The 27980-nt window shown below is 35.1% G+C and overlaps 1 protein-coding gene across 1 annotated transcript in view; it reads right to left on the reverse strand.

Moving 5' to 3' along the window:
• Positions 1–1579: 1579 nt before the first annotated feature.
• Positions 1580–27980, reverse strand: part of BMT2 (base methyltransferase of 25S rRNA 2 homolog) — an 88402-nt gene continuing 62001 nt past the window's right edge. The window contains exons 4-5 of the mRNA XM_047094846.1: positions 15881–15995; positions 1580–4197 (exon numbers count right to left, since the gene is read on the reverse strand). Coding sequence (XP_046950802.1) covers positions 3568–4197; positions 15881–15995 — 745 coding nt within the window. The 3' untranslated portion in view covers positions 1580–3567. The remainder of the gene's footprint in view (positions 4198–15880; positions 15996–27980) is intronic.

Below are 27980 nucleotides of genomic sequence, written 5' to 3' on the forward strand. Positions count from 1 at the left end.
ATTGTGGATATGAAATTTTTATTGTGAACCATCATGGAGGTTACTGAAATATCAAATTTTCATAATATGAACATTCTTTGTAAAAACATTGTGTTTTGGACTAGTAATTAAGAAGATTTTGTCTCCACCTTTGCTATCATCTAACAATTTGTAACACCTAAAAGGAACCAAATGTTAGTGTGTGGGCCCTTGAAGAGGAATACCATTGTAGCACTGTGCTCAGAAAAATGTGGGGAAATGAAGTAAAAGCTTGATTCCCCACCCCCCTTTTTTTTTACCTGCCCTTTACCATCAGAGAATTGGTTTGTAGTTTGCACTTTTCTAGAGAGATGAACAATATAGCCCTCTTATCTGCATTGTGTTTGTAATTTGTTATACAGTTGTGTTTAAAACTTTCTTGTATTCCATTTTTGGTAAACAAATTAAGGGACTTGAGCAGGGTCAAAGATCTATCAGTAGGGAATCATTCCTAGATGGAGGTATTAACACCATGTAGAATGCTTTTCTTCTCCATTAGATCATAAATTCCACAGAAACAGGGGACTGTGACCACCCCAATCCTGATGTTTCCTCAGCATACTGTGTAGTAGATTTCAAACATTTGTTCCATAAAGAACTGTTTGATCTCATGAGAAAGCCATTTGCTGCACTAAAATAACTAATACACTTCTCTCTCATATAATCATTAATTTTCAAGGAAAGTAGACATAAAATGAACTAGAATTTATGCTTGTTAATACTTGTTTGTCATGTATTGTCATGCTGCTTATCAATCTGGTAGTCAATTGACTTTCTGGATCTTGGTGAATGAATTTATGGAATTAAGAAATTTGGGTAGATGAATGCAGCTGGAAAATTGCAGATGTGATTCAGATTCTAAACTGCATCCCAATTCCAAAATCATTTAGTAAGATGGGTCAAAGACCACAAAATTTTCCGGTTACAAGCAGCACACAATGAATATTAGAAAATTTAAAATTTTTAATAAATGTGCTTTGTTCACAAAAAGTGAAAAAATACAACAAACACAAACATACATTTTTCAGGTATGCCACCTCCCACTGTTTGGCAACTATGATATAAACCACTTTTGATCTAGTCATGATCCTGAAGAATCTAACCAAATGATCATTTATTTTTGAAACTCCAAATTCTTTTGGAGACTCCTGTTGTGAGACAGGAGACCCCTTAAAACTTGTATCCAAATGAAATCATTCTTGGGAGTACCAATACAGTATTAGAAGGCTCTGTTAACGTCTCCTCTCATTACATATACAATCTGGCAGCAAGCCGCAGGACTGCTTATATTTTAACACTTAAACGTTAATTGGCTTTGGTGGAAAATGTATTAGTTTAAATTCTGTACCAACCTAATTTGAAGCTGAATTTACAGTAACAAATGATATTTATAAATCCAAACAAATTTATACTAAGTGGGAGTAGTTTTTATAAACAGACTTTTCTTTAAAGTACTACTTAAAATACATCATGCACACTTTGGAGCATAAGCAGAATCAACATCTGTAAACAATCAGAGGAATTTATAGCACCAACATTTTAGCTGTAACACAAAGGCTGACTCCAAGGTCATACTTACACCAGCCTCTCAAAACCACTGTTGTCATTTACTTTCAAAGCACTTTAATGAGATACATTGTTTTCTTTGCCCTTAAGATAGTATTTAGCCAAACCAAAGGAAATGGGCAGTATGGTAAAAGAGGTACTACCAAAACACAGTTTTGTGTTACCTTAACGCTGTTTTTTTTTCCTTCTTTTGTGGGAGCTACAAGATGTGACTCATAGTGCTTAATTGGAAAGAAAAGTCAATCCTAATTATTGACTCTTAAGCTATTGAAAGTAAATGAAACATTTCATGTTATTTCTCGCATATTTGAGTAATCGATATTACATTTAGTCAACTGACCTTTGTAGGTTAATGACAATCCTGTAACTTTCATTAATTTAGAATGTGAAATTTAATTTGAAATATTGGGCATATATACGCAATCATTTATATCTTAAAGGGTAAATTTTGTATTTCTAAATAAAGTTTGACATTCAAAGTTAACTACGGCAACTCACAATAAGCACAAAACGTCAGTTTTACCAAAGAAGTGCAGTTTATGAAATTTAGGATCAACTATTGAAAATGCAAGTTTCCTTTAAAAATACACACACACACACACACACACACACATACACACAAACATACACACACACATTAACCATGAATTCTGAAACTGTGATATTTCAGTGCAAAAACCTCAGTATGAGGTAATTTTAATGTATCAACCACTTGAAAAAAAATCCACACAGTGGCACTCTTAAAAATGATAGTTTACATGACAATTGCTGGCTGACAAGACAATGTGGACTAAATGTTCTCAGCTATTTAAACTAATCTTGTCTTGTTTGGACATAATTTTCTCTTTAATCACTTGCTTCTGATTCAGAAACACAGAAAGTCACTTATTGTGGAAAGGGAAAATTCCCACAGCCAACTAATGGTTTATGTATTCAAAGAAAATTTTCTGCTAGAATTCTGATAGAAATTAGAATACCGAAAGGTCAAAACCATGTTATGAGCTCACTAGCAGAGGGTTAATGTAAAATTTTTCTATGTAATTCCAGACTAGTAGTGCAGCACACCTCCTTAATGGAAAGGTGAGGACCCTAACATGGCTGGTCTAGACAGAACATAAACTCTGACAAGTGCAAACCCTTTCACCAAGGTGTTTCAGGTCAGGATTGAGTATTGTCCCTTGCTTAAATAGAAAATTGTGGAAATGAAACCTAAATTTAAAAAAGAGTGAATTCTCACAGTTAGATACACTTAACACCAAGGCCTAAATCAATATGAAAGATATGAACATTCTACTTTGGCAATGGTGTTTATTGTCTTGTACTAATGGATTTAGAATACTTGGGGGATTAGAAATACTTGGGGGACTAGAAAGATTAGAAATCTTTCCCCAAGTGTCTGCTGCCAAATGAGCAAAAGAGAGAAAAAAAAGATGAATTCTAAAAAGTTGAAGAAATGCTGGTCATCAGACAAAACTGAACAGAAAATGGCTTTCTGTAACAGATAACAATTTAGCTAGAAAAGAGAGTAAGTGCATCACAAAACAACTAAACCAATCTATCTGTGTCACATTTAACTTGTGAGTCATCAAAGTGCAAGCTACAGCTTTCTACGCATCTTTTCTCATTGCAATGGTTTAAAGTCAACACTGAAAAGATTAAAAAAGGGAAAATACATAGCAAGTTACGCTTCATTTTTCACAATAGCACTAAAGAAAAAAAGGTACCTTTCTATGATATCTTAGTGCTAAATGCTAAAGTAACAGTGGTTTCTGCTATGACAGGAGTCACTCTGCATGAAACTTTAAGCTTTCTATATAAGAATAAATTTTAAAATCCAGAAGTAGAAAAAAATAGCAAACTCTGTAAACCTTTGCATTTTTTCTATGCAAACCAGGTTTTAAGTACTGAGTTCGTGTTAGTATTTCTGATTAGTGTAAGCAATTAGTTTAGGAGTCTGGACTGAAAGGGCCTTTTACTTTGATATTAACTTAAAAGTAATATGGGATCTTCTAGCTCATAGAAAGGAATAGAGCTGGCTTGACTTTCTCCAGAATCTGAGTCATATGGAGCATCAGGGAGCTCTGTGAAACCATATGCTAGTTGTTCATCTTCTATATCTGATCGAACGTAGCAGGAAGGGTTAGAATATTCCTCCTCTTCTATACTGTTGAAATCTTGAGGAATATATAACATTCCTGGGTAGTTCCTACTAACCAAGTCACTTGTGGTCTTTAGGGAGATTTTTCTAAATGCCATCAAATGCATATGTGAAAACTTTGAATACTTGAAACGTTTAAAGCCCAGGGACTCTATAGCAATCTTCCAGCTTTTCATCATCATAGCATGACGGTTCTGATGGGAGGAATCAGGTGTGATGATAAGCAATAACCCATTTAACACTAACAGTTCATGGGCTTTCTTGCAGCAAATCCATCGTTGGTAAGGTGATGGAAAATAAGAAAGAAGGAGAGAGAAAACCACCACATGGAAAAGTTCTCCAGGAAGAGAATCAATAGGGTTTTTCAGCTGCTTTAAAAAGGCATCTATAGCATCCTGTGCAAGCTGGAGTGGCTGCTGAAGCTGCAAGTTCAGGAAGTCACATTTATATACACTCTGCAGAAAGGGAAAAAAGGACTCATTAAGAATTTGAAAATTACTTCCATCCTATTACACAGATTTTACACCGAACTATTTCACAGCATTTCTATATAATCCAACCTTTACTTTTGAACCTTTCCCTTCTAAATTATTCCACTTGTACAGACACTGAACCTAAACTTTTACTCACAATAATCTTGAAGAGTAATCAAGCCTGGAGAACTTGTATTCATCATTAAAAAAACTAAATATTTCTGTTGAACAATTTGAAATTTAATTTGCGTAAGAGTTTACAGGAATGATTTATCTAAACTTAATCATATTTACATTCACTTCAACATTTACAGTTATCAAAAACAGGTCAATGTAAAAACTTTAAACAAGAAATACCATGAAATAAAGATGAATCAAGGACATCAAAGAGGATAATAAAAGAAAGGGGCATTATAAATTGGTAAAAGAAGAACACCAAAAATTTTGAAATAATGAAAAATGTCTTTGAAACCATTAGCTATCTTAAAAGTAATTTTAATTATTACACTTATTCTATCAAAAAGTTAATACCTGGTTTAAAACAACACATTAAAATTAACTTCAATGACCATGGGAAACACCACAACTAAGGGAATAAACAGCACTGCATAATTTGCTGAATACTACAACTCCATGGAAATGACCCAGAATAAAAATTTAAAATTAGATAAAAATTAGTTGCCCTTTTCATAGAATAGTTTAGTGCCTTATTCTTGCTAGTAGCTGGACAAGCCGGTCATGTATGTGCACTACAGATTAGGCAAAGTGAGATGTAAAGTTCTATTACACAGAAAAAGATGTATGTTTTTCTTCGATTTGCTATTTACTGAAGTATAACTGATGTACAAACAAGTATTAACTGATGCACAAGCATATTTAAAAGGTACTCATTGATAAGTTTTTGACATTTAAACATTCATGAAACCATTCCACAATTAAGTTAATGAATAGACCTAACACCTCCTGAAAGCTTCCTCATGAGCCTTTATAATCCCTGCCTTGTACCCTTCCTGTTCTTCACCACTAGGCAATCATTCATGTGATTTCTATCACTATAGTTTGTATTTCATAGAATTTTATATAAATGGAATAAGACACCATAATGTATTGTTGATTTGTCTTGCTTCTTTCACCTAGTACGATTTTCTTGAGATTCATCCACTGTTTTACATGTATTGACAGTTCCTTTTTAATTGCTGTAAGGTATGCTACTGCATTAAGAATATATCACAGTTTGTTCACATACTGTTTATGTACATCTGGGCTATTTCTAACTTTTGGCTATTCTAACTTAAGCTGCTACGAATATTCCTGTTTGACTTTCAATGGACATGCTTTCATTTCTCTGGAGTAAGTATCCAGGAAAGGCGTGGCTGGATCATATACTAGTAGGTGTATGTTTAACTTTTAAAGAAACTCCAAAACTGTTTTCAAAAGTAAACAGTTTTTCATTCCCCCCAGGAGTGTATGTGAATTCCAGTTCCTCCAAATACTCACCAACACCTGGGATAGCTAGCCTTTTACACTTTAAAATCATTGTAACAGAGGTGTGTAGTGGTATACTGTGGTTTTAACTTGCATTTTCTTAATAGGTAGTGATATTTATCTTCTTTACATGTACTTATTTGCCATCTGGATATCTTCTTTGGTCAAGTGTTTATTTAAATCTTTTGCTCACTTAATAATTGGGTTGCTTTACATTAAAAAAAAATAAACCTGTTTTATTAGTTCTGAGAGTTCTTTATTCTGGACACGAGTAAGATGTAGGACTTGAAAATACTCTCAGGTAAATTCCTAGCAGTGCTATTGTTGGTTCACAGGGTAGATCTATTTTTAATTTTTTGATGAACCTCCACACTGTTTTCCACAGTGACTGCACCAGTCTGCATTCCCACCAACAGTGCAAGAGGGTTCCCGTTTCTCCACATCCTCTCCAGCATCTACAGTCTCCTGACTTGTTCATTTTAGCCACTCTGACTGGCATGAGGTGATATCTGAGGGTGGTTTTGATTTGTAGTTCCCTGATGAGGAGCGATGTTGAGCATCTTCTCATGTGCCTGTTGGCCATCTGGATGTCTTCTTTAGAGAAGTGTCTCTTCGTGTCTTCTGCCCATTTCTTCACTGGCTTATTTGTTTTTCGGGTGTGGAGTTTGGTGAGCTCTTTATAGATTTTGGATACTAGCCCTTTGTCCGATATGTCATTTGCGAATATCTTTTCCCATTCCATTGGCTGCCTTTTAGTTTTGTTGATTGTTGTATGGAAACCAATTTGACTATAAATTTCATATTTAAAAAAATACTCTCAGATTGTGGCTGTCTTTTATTCTTTTAACAATGTCTTTGAAGAGGAAACATTTTACATTGTGATGAAGACCAATTTATAATTTATTCCTTAATAATGGACTATTTTTGGTGTCATATCTAAGAAATTTTTCCTTACCCAACATTAGGAAGTTTTTTTTTTTCAATGTTTTCTTCTGAAACTTCTATAGCTGTATGTTTCACATTGAAGTACATAATCTAAATTTATTTTTGTATATGGTGTGAGGTATGGACTAAAGTTTTTTCTTTTGTATATGGATATTCAGTTCTTCCAACCATTTGTTGAAAAGGCTATCTTTTCCATCTGGGTTGAAAATTAGTAGTCCATAAATTTGGTCTTATTTGTGGGCCCTCTCTTATACTTCACTGATACTCTCGACACCAATACTGCAGTGTTTTGATTACTGTACCTTTAAAATTTTGAAGTCAGGTAGTGTTACTCTCAAACACTGTCCTTTTAAAAAGTTGTTTTAGCTATTCTAGGTTCTTTGAATTTCCTCACAAATTTTAGAGTAAGTTTTTCAACTTTTACAAAAAAGCCTGCTAGGATTTTGATCAAGATTGCCCTGAATCTATGAATAGGTATTGAGAAAACTGACGTATTTATTGAGTTCTTCCATGAATAAACATGGTATATTTCTCTACTTAGGTCTTCTTTAATTTCTCTCAATAATGAACAGTTTTTGGGGCGCTTGGGTGCCTCAGTCAGTTAAGCATCCCACTTTGGCTCAGGTCATGATCTCATAGTTCATGAGTTCGAGCCCCAGGGCTGGCTCTGTGCTGACAACTTGGAGCTTGGAGCCTGCTTCAGATTCTGTGTGTCTCTCTCTCTGCCCCTCCCCCAATCGTTTTCTCTTTCAAAATTAAACATTAAAAACATTAAAATAACTTATAGTTTGCAATATATAGGTTTTTCTCCCATCTTTTATCAGCTTTATGTGAAATAGTTTATATAAATATGTTAAGTATTTCATATTTTTGATGCTATTGTAGATGGTATTATGTTTAATTTCTAATTGATTGTGGCTACTGTGTGTAGGTGAGTTTGCGTGTGTATACACACAGTTGACTCTTGTATATTGATCTTTTATCTTGCAACTCTGCTAAACTCATTTATTCTATTGGCTTCTCTCTAGATTCCATAGAATAATATATGTTCAATGTCATGCATGAATAAATACAGTTTTAGTTCTTTCCAATCTTGATGCCTATTACTGCTTTTTTTTTCCTGTCTCTATTGCACTGGGTAGAATTTACAGAGAATGCTATATAGAAGTGGCAAAGGTACATATTCTTTCCTTGTTCTAGTGGGGAAAGCATTTTTGTTTTATTATTAAGTATGATGTTAGCTGTAGGTTTTTCAGACAGCCTTTACCAGGGTGACGGAATTCAGTTGAATTCCTTCTGAGAGTTTTCATAAGGAAAGAATGTTTGGATTTTTATCAAATGTTTTTCCTATGTCTATTGAGATCTTTATTAGTGTGCTAAGGTGAAAAAATAGTTTTTTGAAGTTAAACCAATCTTGCAAACAAAACTTGGTCATGATACATTACCTGCTTTGAAATATAGTTGCATTCAACATGCTATAACTTTGTATAGAACACTTTGCATGTATGTTCATAAAGAAAGTCTCTGGCCTTTTAGAAGACGTTGGGTAATATACCATCCATTTCAATTTTATGAAAGAGTTTGTGTAGAATTGGTATTTCTTCCTTACTGTTAGTTGATTTTACCAGTGAAGCGGTGTAGGCCTGAAATTTTCTTTTTTGGACAAGTTTTTAACTGTCTATTTAAATTTCTTTAATGCATTTAGGGCCGTTCAGGTTATTTATTTCTTCATGAATAAACTTTGGTAGTATATCTTGCAGGGAATTTTTCCGTTTCATTTAAGTTGTGGAATTTATTGGCATAAAATTGTTAATAATATCTCCTTTTTATCCTCTTAATATTGGTAAAATCAGTAATGATATAACTTCTTTTTCTTAGTATGGCTAGTGGTTTATCTATTTTGTGGTTTATCACTTCTCAAAGTGAAACATACTTCTGTGTGGTTTTAGTGGTTTATCACTTCTCAAAGAGCTAGCTTTTCCTTTTATCAATTTTCCAAGGTGTTTATCTCCAAGTTTTCTATCTCCTTGATTTCTGCTCTGATAACTTGGTTTTCTTTCTCATACTTGGAATTTAGTGTGCCTTTTTTGTCTGTTTCTGGTTGGAAATTTGTTGTCATTGCTTTGAAACCTTTGCTATTTTCTAATAAAGGTGTACAGGGCTATAATTTTCCCCTACGTAGTGCTTCAGTGATTTAGTGACATCATACGCATTCTGATCTCTTAAGTTTTTATTTCTCTTCATTCCAAAATATACTCTAATTTCCCTGATGGGTTCTTCTTTGATGCTGTAATTTTTATATCAATTATTGAGACGGGGTATTAATATCTCACTATAATTTTATAAATGTCTGTTTCTCCTTGCTATTTTATCAGTTTTTGGTTTATGTATTTAAGCTGTTTTTAGGTACATGAATGTTTAGGATTATTCTGTACTCTTGATGAGTTGACCTTTTTATTATTCTGAAATAACCTCTTTATTGCTGGTAATAATCTTTGCTCTGTCACTTGCTTTGTCTGATTATAATGTAGCCACATGAACTTTCTTTTTGTTTAGCCTCTCAATCTATTTGTATGTTTATAAGTGCATTTTTTAAAGTTTTATTTATTTTGAGATAGAGCTCAGGGGGGAAAGGCAGAGAGAGAGAGAGAGGAAGGGAGAGAATCCCAAACAGGCTCTGTACTGCCAGAGCAGAGCCCAATGCAGGGCTTGAACTCACAAACCATGAGATCATGACCTAAGTGGAAATCAAAAGCTGGAGGCTTAAGCAAATGAGCCACCCACACACCCCTGAAGTGCATTTCTTACAGACAGAATATATTTGGCCATTGTTTTTGTTTGCTGTTTCATTTTCTTACTCAATTTGACAGTCTCTGCCTTTTATTAGACTGGTTTTTTTTTTATCCATTCAGCCAATCTGTCTTTTTACTAGAGAAGTTGGTACATTTACATTTGAAGTAATTATTGATAGGTGTGTGCTTATTTCCATTTTGATAATTATTTTCTGGTTTTCTGTAGTTCTACTCTGTTGGTTTCTTCTCTTGCTCTCTTCCTTTGTGGTTTGATGACTTTCTTAGTGGTATACTTATTTTCCTTTCTCTTTCTCTTTCGTATATTTAGTATAAATTTTTGTTTTGTGGTTACTATGAGATTACATATAGCAACTCAGATCTCTAAGAGTCTATTTTAAGTTGACAACTTAAGGTTGATCCCATTGTGAAGCTTAACATGATTACTCATCCCCATGTTTTACATTTTCATACCACATTTTGTATCTTTAAATCTTGTGTGCCCTTTAACTATTATAATCACACTTATTTTTTTTTTTTTACCATTTTTGTCTTTTAATCTTCATACTTGATAAGTGACTAAACTATTATGTTTACTATATGTTAACCTTTCCAGTGAGCTTTATTCTTTCATATTTTTAAAATACTAATTAGTGCTCTTTATTTTCAGCTTAAAGAAGTTCTTTTAACATAACTTCAAGGGCCAGGTAAGTGGTGATGAACTCCTTTAGCTTTGTTGGTCTGGAAAACTCCCTTTCTCCTTTTTTTTTTTTTTTTCCCATTCACACCTAGACATTTACTGTTGATTTTAAATATGCAGTACATACCCAAATGTCCTCAATTATCCCCAAAATGATTTATTTTTTTCATAAGTGGCTCTTTAATCCCCATCACCTATTTTGCCTATCTATCCACCTCCTCTCTGACAACTGTCAGTTCTCTATGGTTAAGAGTCTGTTTCTAGGTTTGTTGCTTTCTCTCTCTTTCTTTTTTTCCTCCTTTGCTCATTTGTTTCTTATTCCACATAAGAGTGAGATCATATGGTACTTGTCTTTCTCTGACTGGTTTATTTTGCATTAGCACTGTCTGTCTCTGACTAGCTCCATGCACACTGTTGCAAGTGGCAAGATTTCATTTCTTATGGCTAATATTCTATTGTATGTATGTATGTGTGTGTGTGTATGTATACACACAAACATACACACACCACTTTGACCATTCACCTATTGATGGACACTTGGGCTGCTTCCACAATTTATTCTGATAGGTGTGAGGTGATAGCTCATTGTAGTTTTGATTTGCATTTGCCTTGTAAGTGATGTTGAGCATCTTTTGATGTGTCTGTTGGTCATCTGTATGTCTTCTTGGAGAAGTGTTTGTTCATACCTTTTGCACATTTTTTGACTGGGTTATTTTTTGGGTGTTGAGTTGTATAAGTTTTATATTTTGAGTACTAACCATTAATGGAATTTGTCTGTTGCAAAATATCTTCTCACATTCAGTAGGTTGTCTTTTAGTTTTGTTGATTGTTTCCTTCACTGTGCAGAAGCTTTATATTTTGATGTAGTCCTAATGGTTTACCTTTGCTTTTGTTTCTCTTGCCTTAGGAGACCAATCTAGAAAAATGTTATTATGGATGATGTCATAAGAGAAATTACTACTTATAGTCTTTTCTAGGACTTAATTATGGTTTCAGGTATCACATTTTGGTTTTTAATCCATTTCGAGTTTATTTTTGTGTATAATGAGAAAGTTGTCTAGTTTTATTCTTTTGCATGTAATTTTCCAATTTTCCAAATGTTATTTGCTGAAGAGACTTTTTTTCCCATTGGATATTCATTCCTTCTTTGTCAAAGAATAATTGACATAATTGTGGGTTTATTTCTAGTTTTTCTATTGTATTCTGTTGATCTGAGTGTCTATGTTTATATGCCAGTACATCACTGTTTGGATTACTACAGCTTTCGACTATAACCTGAAGCTGGAATTGTGATACTTCCAGTTTTATTTTTATTTTTCAAGACTGCTTTAGCTATTCAGGTCTTTTGTGGATCTGTACAATTTTAGGGGTCTTTGTTATAGTTCCATGAAAAAATGCTGTTGGTATTTTGACAGGGATTACGTTAAATGTGTAGATTGCTCTTGGTAGTATAGATGTTTAAACAATATTTGCTCTCCCAACGTATGTGTCGTCTCCAATTTTTTTCATCAGTGTTGTAATAGTTTCTCCACTTCTGAATGGTAACTTTGCCAGGTAAAGTCCTTGGGTGGCAATATTTTTTCTTTCAGTCCCGTGAATATAAAATGCTACACCCATCTGGCCTGCAAAGTTCCTGCTGGAAAATCTGCTTATAGACTTGACTTAAGGGAGTTCATTTGTATGTAGTAAGTTGTTTTTCTCTTGTTGCTTTTAATATTATCTCCTTTTTTCATTCTTTTTCTTTATGCTGCTCTGAATGTGTGAGTTCCACTGCCTTGTCTTCAAGTTGATTGATGCTTCTGCTACTTCTAGTCTCATGTTGAATGCCTCTGGTGTATTTTTTAATTCAGTATTTATATTCTAAAGCTCTGTGACTTCTACTTGGTACCTTCTAATATTTTCCGTCTCTTTGTTGAAGTTCTCACTGTGTTAATTCATTCTTCTCCCCAGTTTGGTGAGCATCTTCATGACCATTACTTTACCTGACAATGAATCCAAATTACTTATCTCCATTTCATTAATTTTTTCCTCCTGTACTTGTAACTTGTTTTTTTTCCATTTGGAATGTATTCCTCTCTTTCTTCATTTTACTTGACTCTGTTGGTTTCTATATAGCAGATGACACGATAGCCTCTTGAAGCCAGTCTTGAAGGGGTGGTCTTGTTAGGAGATGAAACTTGTTATTCAACCCTGCCTCAGATCTTGGTTGTCTTTCAAACCTTTATGTTTGTCCAAGCAGCCTATTACATTTTTAATAGCTCCCAGTAGTTGAGGATATGTTAAGACCTGTCATTGTCTTGGTGGGGGATGATCTCAGCACCTAGATTCAGGCTGACTAGAAGCCAGACCTTCAGGCATCAGGTTTTAAAAATATGCAAATATATACAGTCCTGTGGGACCACAAATGTAAGCCCCCTCTGGCCTTGAGAACCAGGCAATCTGGAGGCATCCCCTGGGTGGCAAAGAGATCAGGGCTCCAGATGAGTGTGTAAGGTCTTTTCTGGGTGACAGTAGTGAGGTGGAGCAAGGCAGAGGGGGAATACAAGATGGCATCCTCAGCCTATGTTTCTTGAGAGCAGGTCTGTTTGACATTAAATGTGTGCCAAACCTGAAATAGGTCTCCAGGCTAAAGCCCCAGAAGAAGCAAAGAGGTCTCCTTCACAGAAATATTGGGGAATGTGCTTCAGTCTGCTGTCTGTGCAGTGCTCTCGGGGTGGGAGCCTGCTAACCTGCCAAGAACAATCTCTCCAACTGCCAGGGTCTCATGGGACCCAAGAATGCAAGTCCTTTACCCCCATCCCAGAGCCAGGTGATCAAGGGGTGTTCCCCAGGAGGCAGCTGCAAAAACTGGCACAACAGATGTGTGTATAGCTCCCCTCCAGGAGACCATGGCACTTAGCACAGCAGAGACTGAGCTCAAAGACAGTGCCCACCCTCAGAAATCTCTGGAAAGGATTATAGTCAGCCCCATCTTGTGTTTAATTAGAAGTCTGCCACTCAGGCTGCAGTCGTGGTGATTAGCTAATAATCTTCCTTCACAGTAAGATTGAGCTCCTGGTTCTGATGCCTCTTGCTGTGCCCTAGGGGTGACAGCTGTTTAGGAACTTTCCTCATTGATAACAGTTCTGTGGGACCCATGAGTGTTAGGTTTCACTGGCCACCAGAGCCAGGTGATACAGAGATTTACTCTGACAGTAGTCACAAAAACTGAGGTGCCAGACAGGGAGTATGAGCTCCTTTCTGGGTGATATGGACTATACTATTACATTGCCATGGTACAAGGAACACATGATCCCTTAGCCTACAGAGCCAAGAGGAGATCAAGAGGGCAGAGTATGATAGTATCTATCTCTAGAAGTTACATTTGGTATTTAAAGTATGTTCTGTGTCTCTAAACTTTGTGTACATATAGGATACAGTCATACTGAGTCTATTTTAATGTCCTTGTTTCCTAATTTTAACATCTCTGTCAGTTCAGGGTTGGTCTCTGTTGATTTATCTCCTCGCCATGGGTCCTATGGCTGCCTATTTCTTTATTGGATGTCCAACATGGTGGATTTTTACCTTTCTGGGTGCTGGATGGCATTGTACTGCTATAAATATTCTTGAGCTTTGTTCTGGGATGCAGTTAAATTACCTGGAAACACTTTGATCCTTTGGGGTCTTCTATGATTTGTTAGGTGGGACTAGACCATTATTCAGTCTAAAGCTAATTATTTCCCGGTACTCAGGCAAGACTCTTCTTTGTACTCTACCCAATGCACTGTGATTTTTTAGGTTTCCAGTGTGGCTGATGGAAACAGGTACTATTTCCACCCTATGTGAGTGCCAGGCACTAAAACCTCTACCCTTTTCGAGTGGTACTTAACGTCTCTTGTAGTTTTCTCATTCATGTCATATACTGATCAGTACTCAGCTGAGAACTCAAGGAGGACTCTTGGCCCTCCAGGTCTCTGGAGTTTTCCCTCTGTGCAGCTCTCATATAATTGGTACTCTTTCCTATGAACCCTAGCTGCCTTATTCTCCCCAGGACTCTCAGCTCTGTCTCCACAACTCAGGGAAACATTTGGGCCCTGCTTGGGATTCCTTCTCTGGGTCATGTCCTAGAAACTCTAAAGGCCAAATGATGGTACAATAGTAGGGCTCAAATCATTTATTTTTGTCTCTCACTGATCATTGTCCTTTATTACCTGGTATCAAATGACTTGTAAATTATTGTGTGTATTTTGTCCACTTTGTGTTGTTTGAGGTAGGTTACTCCATCTTGACTGGAAGTAAAAGGCCCTTCATCTTAAAATTAGTTATAGCATTCTGGACCTGTGGAAGCCTGATGCTACTACTGAACTTCTGTATAGTTAGTTCTTTTGCCTACCCCAGTGACTATACAGTTGAAAGTTTATAGCCCTATCTATAAACAAATTTAGTATTTAAGCCCAAGGTTTAGAGCAAATGGGTCCCTAAAGGACATCTCTAATGTGTGTCTTGAGGAAAGAAGAAAATCCATGTACAAAGCCCAATATATTTTAACAGTATAGCTCCTGAAGGCACAGGAATTCTCTGCAGCGATAAGCTAAGAACAGCTGTTTTACCATAAAGCAAACATTTGTCCACCTTTCAGAAGTAGAGATAATGGTAAGTTTTATTAGCATTTCTTCATTAAAAATTCAAGAAAAAATTCAAATAAAAGTTGAATCTCCATGCAGGAACTTTTCAATAATAATGGCAACCATCTAGCACTCACTTAGGTAACAGGCACTGTGCTAGGTGTTTTAAATACTTCTTCTCAAGTACATATTACAATGGTGCTATGAAATGTGCTCCATCACTAACTCCACCATACAGATGAGGAAACAGGCTCAGAGATGGAACCCCAGGTTGAACATAAGATTCCATTATTTTGTTCAAGAAGTATTTAATGAGTACTTCATGTACTAGGCATTCCTAGGTGCTAGGCATATAGCAGACTGAAAACCAATCCCTAACCCAGTTTACACTGTAACACATACTCTCTTTAAAACATTAAAAATGCAATTTGTGGGGCACATAGGTGGCTCCGTTGGTTAAGCTTCCGAGTTTGGCTCAGGGCATGATCTTATGGTCTGTGAGTTTGAGCCCCAGGTCGGGCGCTGTGTTGACAGCTCAGAGCTTGGAGCCTATTTCAGATTCTGTGTGTCTCTCTCTGCCCCTCCCTAGCTCTGTCAAAAATAAACATTAAGACTTTTTTTTTTAAATTCAATTTGTCAATTTTTGGTGTGTAATGCTTTATCAAAAGTAAAATGGCAAACAACTTATGTCATGAAGAAAAAAAAAATCTATTTTAAAACAATTTAACTAGTTTCATCTATGTACAAATAGCTGCGATTTAAGAAAGTTTTGATGGTCTCCAAAGTCCTTTCTCTGGACATTATTCCATAATGGCTCCATATCACAGTACACTTCAAAAAAGGATAAATACAAAAAGCCCAAACCTTATAGCTACCTGGAAATCTTTGCAATTTATTAGTCTCTTGATTACAAAAATAGACAACCAGGAAACAAAATAAAAGCCAGTATTATTTTAACCAGTACCATATTTGTCAACTAAATGCTCAAAAATTTTCATGGAATACGAATTTGCTTTTGACTAAAAATTTATCAACTTGTGCATAGGAAACATACTTGCTATTTCACTAAAGACATTGCTTTTTTCTTGGTAAGTATATGCGTAAGATCTTCAAGTCTCAAAACAAAATAGAAGTATGCATACCTCTACAGCAGGTACAATATCTATGCCAACAGTTAGAAATTCTTCAAACTTCAGAAATGGGTTAAAGCAGCTGCCAACATCAAGTAATCTGATCTTTCCTGAGGTCTGTAGCAACCTAAAAATAGATTATTTTCAGTTTGCCTTTTATAGGATAAAACCAAATATAAGAAAAAAATTCAAACATTTGAGAAAAAGATAAGGCAAATCATTGACTAAGTTTTGGTCTCAAGATCCCTTTACACATTTAAACATAACTGAGGACCTACAGACCTTTCGTACATGTGGGATGTAGGTACCAATAATACCATATGAAAACTGAATAGTGAAAAACAGTTCATTTATTTAACACAAGCAATAGGATTTTGAAAATGTATATTATACTCCTTAAATGAAAAATCTAGATTAGAAAGGTAATAAAAAATGAAGAGATGTTTCACATTTTTTCAAGTCTCTTTAATGCCTGGCATAATAGAAGACAGATGAATTCTCATATGGGCTTTTGTGTTCAGGCTGTTGTAACATCACACACCCTATAGTTTGGAAAACCCTACTTTATACTCATGAGAGAAAGAATAAATAAAGTTAGTATTATTGTAAAAATAATTTTTCACCCACAGAAATCCTCAAGTGTCTAAAATCCGAGACCACTCTTTGAAAATTGTCCTTACAGGTAAAGAATGCCTTCACAAATCAAATCTCATTAGTCAATAATAATATCCTTGGACTTCACTTTAATTTGTCTCTGTAAATTACAAGAGATCAAAGAGGAAATCACAAATCATATTTTTTGAAGGAAAAATTTTAATTGTGTGCTCATGCCCAAAAAATGGTAGAAAAAGAAGGTAAACGAAATCAGAAATAACTATGATACTCATTGAAGGCAACCAACTTTATAACAATCTATGTAGCAGCAATTAAGAATAAAGAAGACAGTGGATTTTTTATTGGACCCAAGCCCACACTCCTAGTGTTCAGACAGTAAAGCAATAATAAAATTAAGCGGGAGACAATATGCCATTTCCAGTGATAATACAATTTCCTTAACAAGATTTATGAGAACATACTGGAAAAATAAAGAAAATATAGGAGAATAATTGGGTAAAAATAGAATCTTGGTTTGAAATGTAAGGGTAGAGAAAACCTGTACAGGTTCTCTTCCTGACATTTGGCTACCATTTTCCTTTGGATCCACTGGGAGACATTAAACTATTGACAGAAGGTTAAGCTGAAAAAGGTACTAGAAGTCAAAGTAACAAGGTCGACTTTTTTTTTTTTCCAGAAAAGGAATGCAAGAACTAGGGATTACATTTTTTTACCAAGAGCTTCATGTCCTAACATTTTATAGAAATGACCATACTCACCATTTCACAGAGTACATGGCAGTGTATAGCAACATAAAAACAATATGAACTAATTAAAATATTTTTGTCAATAAATTTTAAAAACTCATGTGAAGAAGAGCTATAAGGGTCTAAGGTTATAATAGGAAGTTAACTGAAGAGGCCCTTCATTTTCTGTATCTGTAGAAAAACTCAATACTTCTGACAATGACCTCCAGATGAATGTTAGTTCTTGAAAGGAATAGCTAGCAACTCCACCAGTTAAAAGAGCTGCTCATAGGGCTCAAGAGGTAATTTCATGTACTACAGCCACTCAGGAAACAAATTAGTATGTAGATTGGGTGATGCATAGAACACAAAAAATGTGTAAAGTTGAGAATTCAGTTTGGTAATACTTGAAATAGTGCAATACATTAGGTTTAAGGAAGTAAGGTCAGTAAACTCCTGTGGCACAGGCTCCAAGCTGCTAAACAGAGCAAAAGATCCAGTAGATAGTGGCCACAGAAATACCTGGTATTTAGCTGACGTTTGTTGCTAAACTGATAAAAACTTGAATACCCAAATCATAACAAGTTAGAATAAATGAAAATCTAGAACAATAGTAACATTATATATACAGTATTAGATAACCCTAGCCTCAAGATTATAGGGACTAAGAACAAGAGTTCTGGAATCAGAGAGATTAAGATCAAAACCAGATTCTGCCCTTGACATGTGTAATATGGGGACACACTAATGGGGTACCCACACTAATGAGTTATTTCCAAGATTAAATGAGATCACACATTTGTAATACTTGACCAATATTTGCCACATGGCAAGTGCTCAAAAAGTGGTAAATATTGTTAGTTGTTAATGCCACAGATGGAATTTTTTGTGGCTCATCCACTAGTGATCTTCCTGAACATAGTAAAAGTAGAATTTTCCTCATATTAAATTATATAATAGTTGGTTCTGGTAAACTGGATAGCAAAACACTTCTGATAGTCTCTTAAAAAGTGCTTCTTGTAAATTAAATTTTCTATCTGGATGGAGTATTCTAAATCATTCAAGTTAATTCAACATTATGATAACAACCACCAATAGCAGTACCATGGACTTATTAATTATCAGTATGCTCTAAGTTCATTTCAAATTCTTTGGTTTAGCTCCTTAATTTTTTATTTGCATCAAGCATATTTACAGTTTAAATAATCACAAAGTCAATATCCAAGTAATTACCATCCAGGTCAAGAAATAAAACATTGCCTACACCCTGGGAGCATGACACTCCCTGATGACATCCCTCAGCCCTTCATGTAATGGTAGCCACTATGTTGATTTTCATGGTAATCATACTCTTCATTTTCTTTTACAGTCTTAACCTATGGCCACATGCCTAAATAATATAGTTTTGTACTACACATTTGCTTATGTGACATTCTTCTTTCTTGCATAAATGTTTTTAAAAGTTTCATGCTTCATTGCTGGTTACATAAAGGAGGTCCATACTGTGACATGTGGTAATTAAAATGTTAGAGGTTAAAGACTGAGAAAAGAAGGAAGAGAGAAACAAAAAGTTATATATAATGGAAACCCCATAAGGCAATCCTTATATTCAAAGAACTGAAAGGAAAAAACCTGCAATGAAGAATACTCTTTCCAGCATGATTATCATTCAAAATTGAAGGAGAAAGAAAGTCTCCCAAACAAAAGTTAAAGGAGTTTATCACCACTAAACTAGCCTTATAAGAAATGTTAAAGGGAATACTTTAAATGGAAAAGAAGAGGTCATGAGACGAAAATTATCAATAAAAATATGTAACATATGGCAACATATATATAAAATGTGGTGGGGGGTAGTAAAAAGTTCTTTTAAAATGTGTTCTAACTTAAGTGACCATTAACTTAAGACTGTTAAACACTTAGGATGCTTTATATGAACCTTACGGTAACCACAAACCCAAAATCTATGATAGTTACACAAAAAATAAAGGGAAAAAAATCAAGAATACTACAGAAAGTCTTCAGTCACAAATAGACCAAGAGAAGAAGAAGGGAACAGAAAGAACTAGAAATACCAGGAAAAAATTAACTAAATGACAATAAGGAGACACCTATCAATAATAATTACTTTAAATGTAAATGGTCTAAATGCATCAACTGAAAGATAAAGGATGGTGGAATGGAGAAAAAACAAGATGTATCTATACGCTGCCCTCAGGAGACTCACTTTAGATTTACACACAGACTGAAAGTGAAAGGATGAGAAGAGAAATTCCATGCAAATGGAAGCAAGGTGGGGGGGGGGAGGGGAAGGCCATGGTACCAATACTTGTATTAGACAAAGTAGACCTTAAAACAGAGACTAACAAAACACAAAGGTACTATCTAATGATAAAGGGGTCAATCCAACAACTGGATGTAGCAATTGTAATTATCTATGCTCTCAACATTGGAGGACCTAAAGACATAAAGCAAATATGAAGATATAAATGGAAAAACTGAGAATAATATAGTAACAATAGGACTTTGACACCCTACCTACACCAATGGATACATCAAACAGGCAGAAAATCAACAAAAAAAAAACCTCTTTGAGTAACACATGAGACCAAATGAACTTAACAGATAAACACAGACCACTTCATCTAAAAACAACAGAATAATCATTCTTTTCAAGTATACAGGAAACATTCTCCAGGACAGATCATGTGTTGGGCCATAATGCAAGTCTCAATACATTTAACATTGAAATCATATCATGCATCTTTTGTGACCACAAAGGTATGAAACTAGAAATCAATCACAAGAAAAAAACTGGAAAAAAAAACCCAAGTGGAGATTAAACAACATGCTACTAAACAGCCAATGAGTTGATAAAGAAATCAAAGGTATATGGAGCAAAATGAAAACAAGAATACAATGGTTCATAATCTGGATACAGGGAAAGCAGTTCTAAAAGGACATTTAGAGTGACACAGGTATACCACAAGAAACAATCTAACCTTTTACCTAAAGAAACTAGAAAAAGAACAAAGGCCAAGGTTAGTAAAAGGAAGGAAATAATAAAGATTGGAGCAGAAATAAATTAAAGAGATCCAACAAAAGAAAACGTCAATAAAACCAAGAGGTGATTCTTTGAAAAGATAAATGAAGTTGATAAACCTTCAGACAGACTTACCAGGAAAAAGAGGATTCAAATAAATCAGAAATGAAAGAGAAACAAAAGACAGTATTAGGAAAATTATATGTCAAAAACTGGACAACTTACAAAAAAAATGGATAAATTCCTAGAAATACACAATCTTCCAAAATTGAATCAGCAAGACACAGAAAATCTGAATACATTGATTGCTAGTAACAAAATTCAGTCAGCAATAAAAAAAAAACCTCCCAATAAACAAAAGTCAAGGACTATGTGGATTCACAAGTGAAGTAAGTCTACCATTATTTGAAGAAAAATTAATATCTATTCCTCTTCAAGTAGTCCAAAAACCTGATGAGGAAGAAAGATTCCCAAATTCATTCTACAAGGCCAGAATTACCAAAGACACTACAAAAACAGAAAACTATAGGCCAACATTCTTGATAAACAGCTGCAAATATCCTTAACAGAATATTAGCAAATCTTTGCATTGAACAATCCATTAAAAGGATCATTCACCATGATCAAGTGGGAAGTACTCCAGGGATGCAAGGATGCTCCAATGTCAGCAAATCAACATGATACAGAGCATCAACAAAAAGGATAAAAATCTTATCTCAATAGATGCAGAAAAAGCATCTGACAAAATTCAACATCTGTTAGTGATAAAAACTCTCAAAAAAGTCAGTTTAGAGGGAAAAACCTCAACATAATAAAGGTCACATATGAAAAACCCAGAGCTAACATCATATTCATTGGTAGAAAAAATGAAAGCCTTTCCTCTAAGATCAAGAAGGAGACAAGGATGTCCACTCTCACCACTTTTATTCAACATGGTACTGGAAGTCCCAGCCACGGCAATCACACAGGGAAAAGAAATAAAAAGCATCCAAATTGGTAAGGAAGAAGCAAAATTCTCATTATTTGCAGATGACATGACAGTATAAATAAAAAACCCTGAATACTATACCAAAGAACTACTAGAATAAATGAATTCAGTAAAGTTTCAGGATACAAAATTAATACACAGAAATTGGTTATGTTTCTTACACTATTAATAAAATAGTAGAAAAACTATCCCATTTACCATCACAACAAAAACTATAAAATACCTAGAAATAAACTTAACCAAGTAGGGGAAAGACCTGTCCTCTGAAAACTATAAAACAATGATGAAAGAAACTGAAGATAAAACAGATCAATGGAAAGATACTCCATAACCATGGAAGAATACTGCTAAAACATCCATACTACCCAAAGCAATACCAAATTCAGTGCAACCCCTATCAAAATACTAAAAGCATTTTTCAAACTAGAACAAAAAATACTAAATTTGTATGGAACCACAAAAGACCCTGAATCACCAAAACAATCTTGAGAAGGAAGAAAAAGCTGAAGGTATCATAATCCCAGATTTCAAGATATACTACAAAGCTGTAGTAATCAAACACTATGCTACTGGCACAAAATCAGACAATAGATCAATGTAAGAAAAAAGAGTTCAGAAATCAACTCAACCCGAGCTTAAATGGTCAATTAATCTACAACAAAGCAAAAAATATACAATGGAAAAAGACCATCTCATTAAGAAATGTTTGGAAAACTAGACAGCTACATGCAAAAGAATAGAACTGGACAACTTTCTTACACCATACACAAAAATAAACTCAAAATTAATTAAAGACTAAAATGCGAGACATGAAACCATAAAACTCTCCAAAGGAAACCTGGGCAGTAAACTCTTTAACATTGGTCCAAGCAATATTTTTGGAGATACATCTCCTCAAGCATACAACTCAACACCAAAAAACAAATAATCCAATTAAAAACGGGCAGAGGATCTGAAGAGACATTTTTCCAAAGAAGACATACAGATGACCAAAAGACATCTGGAAGATGCTCAACATCACTAATTAGAGAAATGCAAATCAAAACCACAGTGAGCTATTATTAACACCTGTCAAAATGGCTAGAATCAAAAAAACAAGAAATAACAAGTGTTGGCAAGGATGTGGAGAAAAAAGGAACCCTTGTGCACTGCTGGTGGGAATGCAGACTGGTGTAGCCTTGTGGAAAACAGTAAGGAAATTCCTCAAAAAATTAAAAATAGAGCTACCATATGATCCAGTAGTTCCACTGTTGAGTATTTACCCAAATATGAAAATAATTTTTTGAAAAGAAAAATGCACCCCTATGTTTATTGCAGCATTATGTACAGTAGCCAAAATACGGAAGCAACCCGTTTCCCGTTTCCATTGGTAGATAAATGGATAAAGATGTGGCGTGTACACATACATACACACACACCACACACACACACACACACACACACACACACACACACACACAGGAATATTACTCAGCCATAAAAAAGATTGAAACCTTGCCATTTGTGACACTATGCAAGGACCCAGAGGGTATTAAGCTAAGTGAAGTAAGCCAGAGAAGGATGAATTCCACATGATTTCACTTATATGTGGAATCTAAAAAGCAAATGAATAAACAAAAACAGAAATGGACCCATAAATACAGAGAGCAAACTGATGGTTGCCAGAGAAGGCAGGGGGAATGGGTAAAATGAGTGAAATGGCAGTGGGGATACAGAGGCTTCCAGTTATGGAATGAGTAAGTCACAGGGATAAGAAGCTATAGCATGGGGAATACAGTCAATGGTATTGTGATAGCATTGCATGGTGACAGATGGTAGGCATATTTGCGATCATAGCATAAGGTATAAAGTTGTCAAATCACTATGCTATACACCTGAAACTAAAGTAACACTGTGTGTCAGGTATATTTAAAAAAAATGAATATACTCTAAAATTTCCAACATTTTAAAAAATTTATTTTATTTTTTTTATTTCACACAGAGAGAGAGCCCGAGAGTGGGGGAGAAGGAGAGAGGGAGAGAGACAGAGAGACAGAGAGAGGGAGAGAGAGAATTTTTTTTTTTTTTTTAAGTTTATTCTCAAGTTAGTTAACATACAGTGTAGTCTTGGCTTCAGGAGTAGAATCCAGTGATTCATCACTTACATGTAACACCCAGGGCTCATCCCAAAAAGTGTCCTCCTTAATGCTTATCACCCATTTTCCCCACCCCCCCATTCCCATCAACTCTCAGTTTATTCTTTGTATTTAACAGTCTCTTATTGCCTCCAGAGAGAGAGAGAAAGAGAGAGACGGAGAGAGACAGAGGGAGAGAGAGGGAGAGAGAGGGAGAATATCTTAAAGCAGGCTCCACACTCAGTGCAGAGTCTGAGGCAGGGCTCAATCCCATGACCCTGGGATCATGATCCAAGCAGAAATTGAGTCAGACACTCAACCCACTGAGCCACCCAGGCACCCCTCAACATTTGTTTTTAAAGTTTATTTTGAGAGTGTGCAGGTATGCACGAGCGGGGGAGGGACAGAGAGAGAGAGGGAGAGACAGAATCCCAAGCAGGCTCGGAACTGACACTCGGCTCAATCCCATAAACTGCGAGATCATGGGCTGAGCCACTCAGGCTCCCCTACTTAGTTTTTACTCTGAACTGTTTATTTTTCTTATATTACATATGAAGATTTTTGAGCAAAGGTATTTATTTTTGCTTCTGTCCAGCAACCAGGTGTACCACCAGTGTAGGGCCACTTTCAATTAAATAAATTTACGGTCTGAAGATTTTTGGATTACCCTAGGGATGTAAATTTGGACTATGAGTATGCTTTGGAGGGATGTCCTGTAGTTTCAACTTGCTGGGGCCTGTCACACTCTGGGCGAATGGGGTAGATTTACTCTGGATCACCCTTAAACTGAGAAATCAGCTTTTTGGAGCTTCAACTGTATCATTGGAGCATGAAAACCAAAGTTTAAGTTTGCCAGTTTGGACAAACACTCTCAGGACAAAGGCAACGTTGAGCTCTGATAACTTCTGGGTTCCTGTCAGAATTAGCATTTTGGCTTTACCAGTTCTTTGACATTTTTAAGATTTACCCAACATGTAATAAAAAAATGTTTTCAAGGTTGAGAGATTAATTACAATATCCAGGTAGCCATACTCTATAACTTTTAAAGTAGAATATACGAACAGATAAAATTAGTATAAGTGGTTGGCATAAAATCAGCTTGTGAGAGCCAACAGTTATAAAAGATATTTCAATGAACACAAGTAGTATTTCATTATTATTAATGGATATGACAGTACTATAATATGTGAAACCATCAGGTGTGCTAAGGGCAAAAGTAGGCTCTGAATAATCTATTAAATGACTGAAGTTTCTTCACCAAAAAAGGCTAGACAGCCAACCTTAAGTGATCTTAACTGACAGACTTTACTTACTTATATGTTAGTATGTACAATACATATAATATGGGAACTTCAGAATCAATTGTTCCTTAAACAATTAAAATATATTAAATAAAAAAACTACACTATTGTGCTAGCTGTAATAACACAAGTTCTAAGAACTCCCTGGAAATGCATGCTTATTGTTACTAAATAATGTTTTCAAATAAATATTAACTTCTCTACAAAAAAATATTTATGAATTTAACATTATTTATGTTGAATTTCAGTGACTATTCAAATAATCCAATTATTGAATGAATATGAGTTTTGAAAGGAAGAATCTAACCTCACACAACCCTGTGTAGTTTCTTTCTCTAAGTCAGAGATTCTAAAATACTTTCTGGATCATAAATCCCTTTAGCAATCTGGTGAAGTATATGGATACCTTTTCAAAATAATGCTTTAAATAAATAAAATAAACTGAAATACAAAGGAATACAATAAAATTACACACTGAAACATGTTTATCAAAATACTTAAAAGACTGATATAGTAACATGTTTCTTTTTTTTTTTTTTTTTTCAACGTTTATTTATTTTTGGGACAGAGAGAGACAGAGCAGGAACGGGGGAGGGGCAGAGAGAGAGGGAGACACAGCATCGGAAACAGGCTCCAGGCTCTGAGCCATCAGCCCAGAGCCCGACGGCTCGAACTCCCGGACCGCGAGATCGTGACCTGGCTGAAGTCGGACGCTTAACCGACTGCGCCACCCAGGCGCCCCTAGTAACATGTTTCTTAAGTAAAATTAAATAATGGGATGTAGCAGTGAATCTAATAACTATGGTAACTTTAAAGTAATGAGAATCAATATTCTGAGGTATATATGGTAACTGTAACACCCAAATCTTTAATTTTTATGAGTGAAAATGTTTGGGGCGCCTGGGTGGCGCAGTCGGTTAAGCGTCCGACTTCAGCCAGGTCACGATCTCACGGTCTGTGAGTTTGAGCCCCGCGTCGGGCTCTGGGCTGATGGCTCGGAGCCTGGAGCCTGTTTCCGATTCTGTGTCTCCCTCTCTCTCTGCCCCTCCCCCGTTTATGCTCTGTCTCTGTCCCAAAAATAAATAAAAACGTTGAAAAAAAAATTAAAAAAAAAAAAAGAAAATGTCATATGGGTTTAGCTGCCCATATTAATAGAAGAAAACTACTAAATTTTAATTATAAGTGACTGAAAATAAAGACGAATTTTTTTCTCATTCAAGTCCAATTATCCTTCTGAATTCTACTTAGGGACTAAATAAACCCACCTAAGGGTTAAGTGTGAAATAAACTAAGCCTGGAAAGGTTCATTTCATTTATCAGATGACACACTGAAAGAAAATTATTTTGAAGGCGTGGAGTACTTCCTTTCTAGAAAATGCATGGTGATTATGAGCTAAATTTGTAACTCCCATCTAACAAGTATACAGAAATTCTCAGTAGGTTAACCTCACCTACACTTCCACATTATTCTTTATTCATTTGATTTACCTCAATCATTCTTTCATATTTTAAAAACTATCTGTTGTACATTTTTGTAAGGCACTATCCTTTTTGGATTATGGGCATTCTAGAAATGTTCTGCAAACACAATAGTTAAAACACCAAAAACAGATAAAGACAGATTTGCAGTTTTCTCTTAAATCACTAATTAAAATTTTACCACAAGAGAAACAGACAATTCTTCCATGTTAATAGTATGTATAGCTACCCGTGTTCTAAGAATTACCCTTAATAAATTCTTATGGGATCACTAATCACACAGTCCAAAATAAATCAATCTTTTAAGCACTACTTTTACATCAGGTAATTTTTATTGATAAAGACTAAATACTGATATCCCTATTTCTGATACCACTATATCTGAAGCACCAATACTTCCAAATTCAACAACAAGCATTATTACTAGGTTGGCAAATTTTCATAGTATAAATTTATTTGGAGGAAAGCCCCTTTTATTTCCAAGTTAAGTGGTGGTTAAATATCTAGAATTTGAAAAATTGGCCTAACCAAAGAAAGAATAAGTCACTTAACAAAAGAAATACTTAAACAGTATAACAAGATAACAAGATTTTATTTTATTTTTTTCTGTATTTACCAATGGAATTACTCTCCCTCACTGAAGCTGAAGGATCTGGAAATTCCAGTATCTTAGCATCCAAACTATACTTCAGGGTACCTTTTACTCACAGAATATAAAAAAAAAACAGAACAATTTTGCCAGATGATTATGTTCTAATTTTTGATGTGAAAATATGGGGATTGTCAACCTAAACCTCAAGTTTTAAAATCAGACAGAATAAATTTTGGAATGCAATTTAAAAAAGTTTATATTAAACAGCCGTAATCATAAATATATTGTGAAGACCATTTAATATTAATTTAAAAATTTAAAATTACTTAAGAGATTGCAAAACTTTCACACACACACAAAAAGCCAAGGACCTTTGGTTTCATTTAAAAAACAGCTTTAAATGTTTACACATCTATAATATGACAAACTTTTAATAAATACCTATTGTACCAGTGTGCCTCTGGTTAAGAACATGAGATAACAAGTTGAGTAAGAGCCAAGGAATTCAGTGCAATGAAGAAGACACATGCAAATATATAGCAAAATATAATGCAACAACTGCATTCTAGAGGAGTGTACAAATGTTATAAAAGTAAAAGAACACTGGTGAAAAAGAAGGGGAAACCCTGCTGGGACCTGCAGGATCAACAGACTTTTCTCAGGAGAAAATGGGGAGAGAGTAGAGAATAAGTAAAAGGATGGGTGACTGTCATCCTACTCAGAAAGTATGGCAAATACAAAGGTTTTTTTTTGTTTTTTTTTTTTTGAGAGAGAGCGTGCACAAGCAGTGGAGGGGCAGAGAGAGAGGGGGGAACACAGAATCTGAAGTAGGCTCCAGACTCTGAGCGACCAGTGCAGAGTCTGACATGGAGCTTGAACCCACCAACTGTGAGATCATGACCTGAGCCAAAGGCAGACACTTGACTGAGCCACCCAGGCACCCCTGGTATGTTTCTAAGTAAGTACAGATTTTCCACAGAATCTCAAATTCAAAGTGCCTGTAGAAATGTCTTCTGATTTCATTGTATTTAGTTCTCTTTTTAAGTCCACAGTGTTAACTTTTGTTTCTTATGCTTTTAACACTGTTTTAAAACTCACTTTGGTTTTTAAAAATAAGCAAACAAAAAAGATAAGCCTCTTATCACATTTCATAGAAAAAGATAAGAAATATCTGAAATGGCTCTTTCCTAGATTTATCCAAGACTTAAAAATTAAATACCACTCCATGAATAAGCACATATATGTATATGGCAGTATT

This window comes from Lynx rufus, unplaced genomic scaffold (assembly GCF_022079265.1).
Source record: "Lynx rufus isolate CCGP_SWC_20201006 ecotype Redwood Valley unplaced genomic scaffold, mLynRuf1.p SCAF_4, whole genome shotgun sequence".
In the NCBI taxonomy this organism is placed as follows: Eukaryota; Metazoa; Chordata; class Mammalia; order Carnivora; family Felidae; genus Lynx; species Lynx rufus.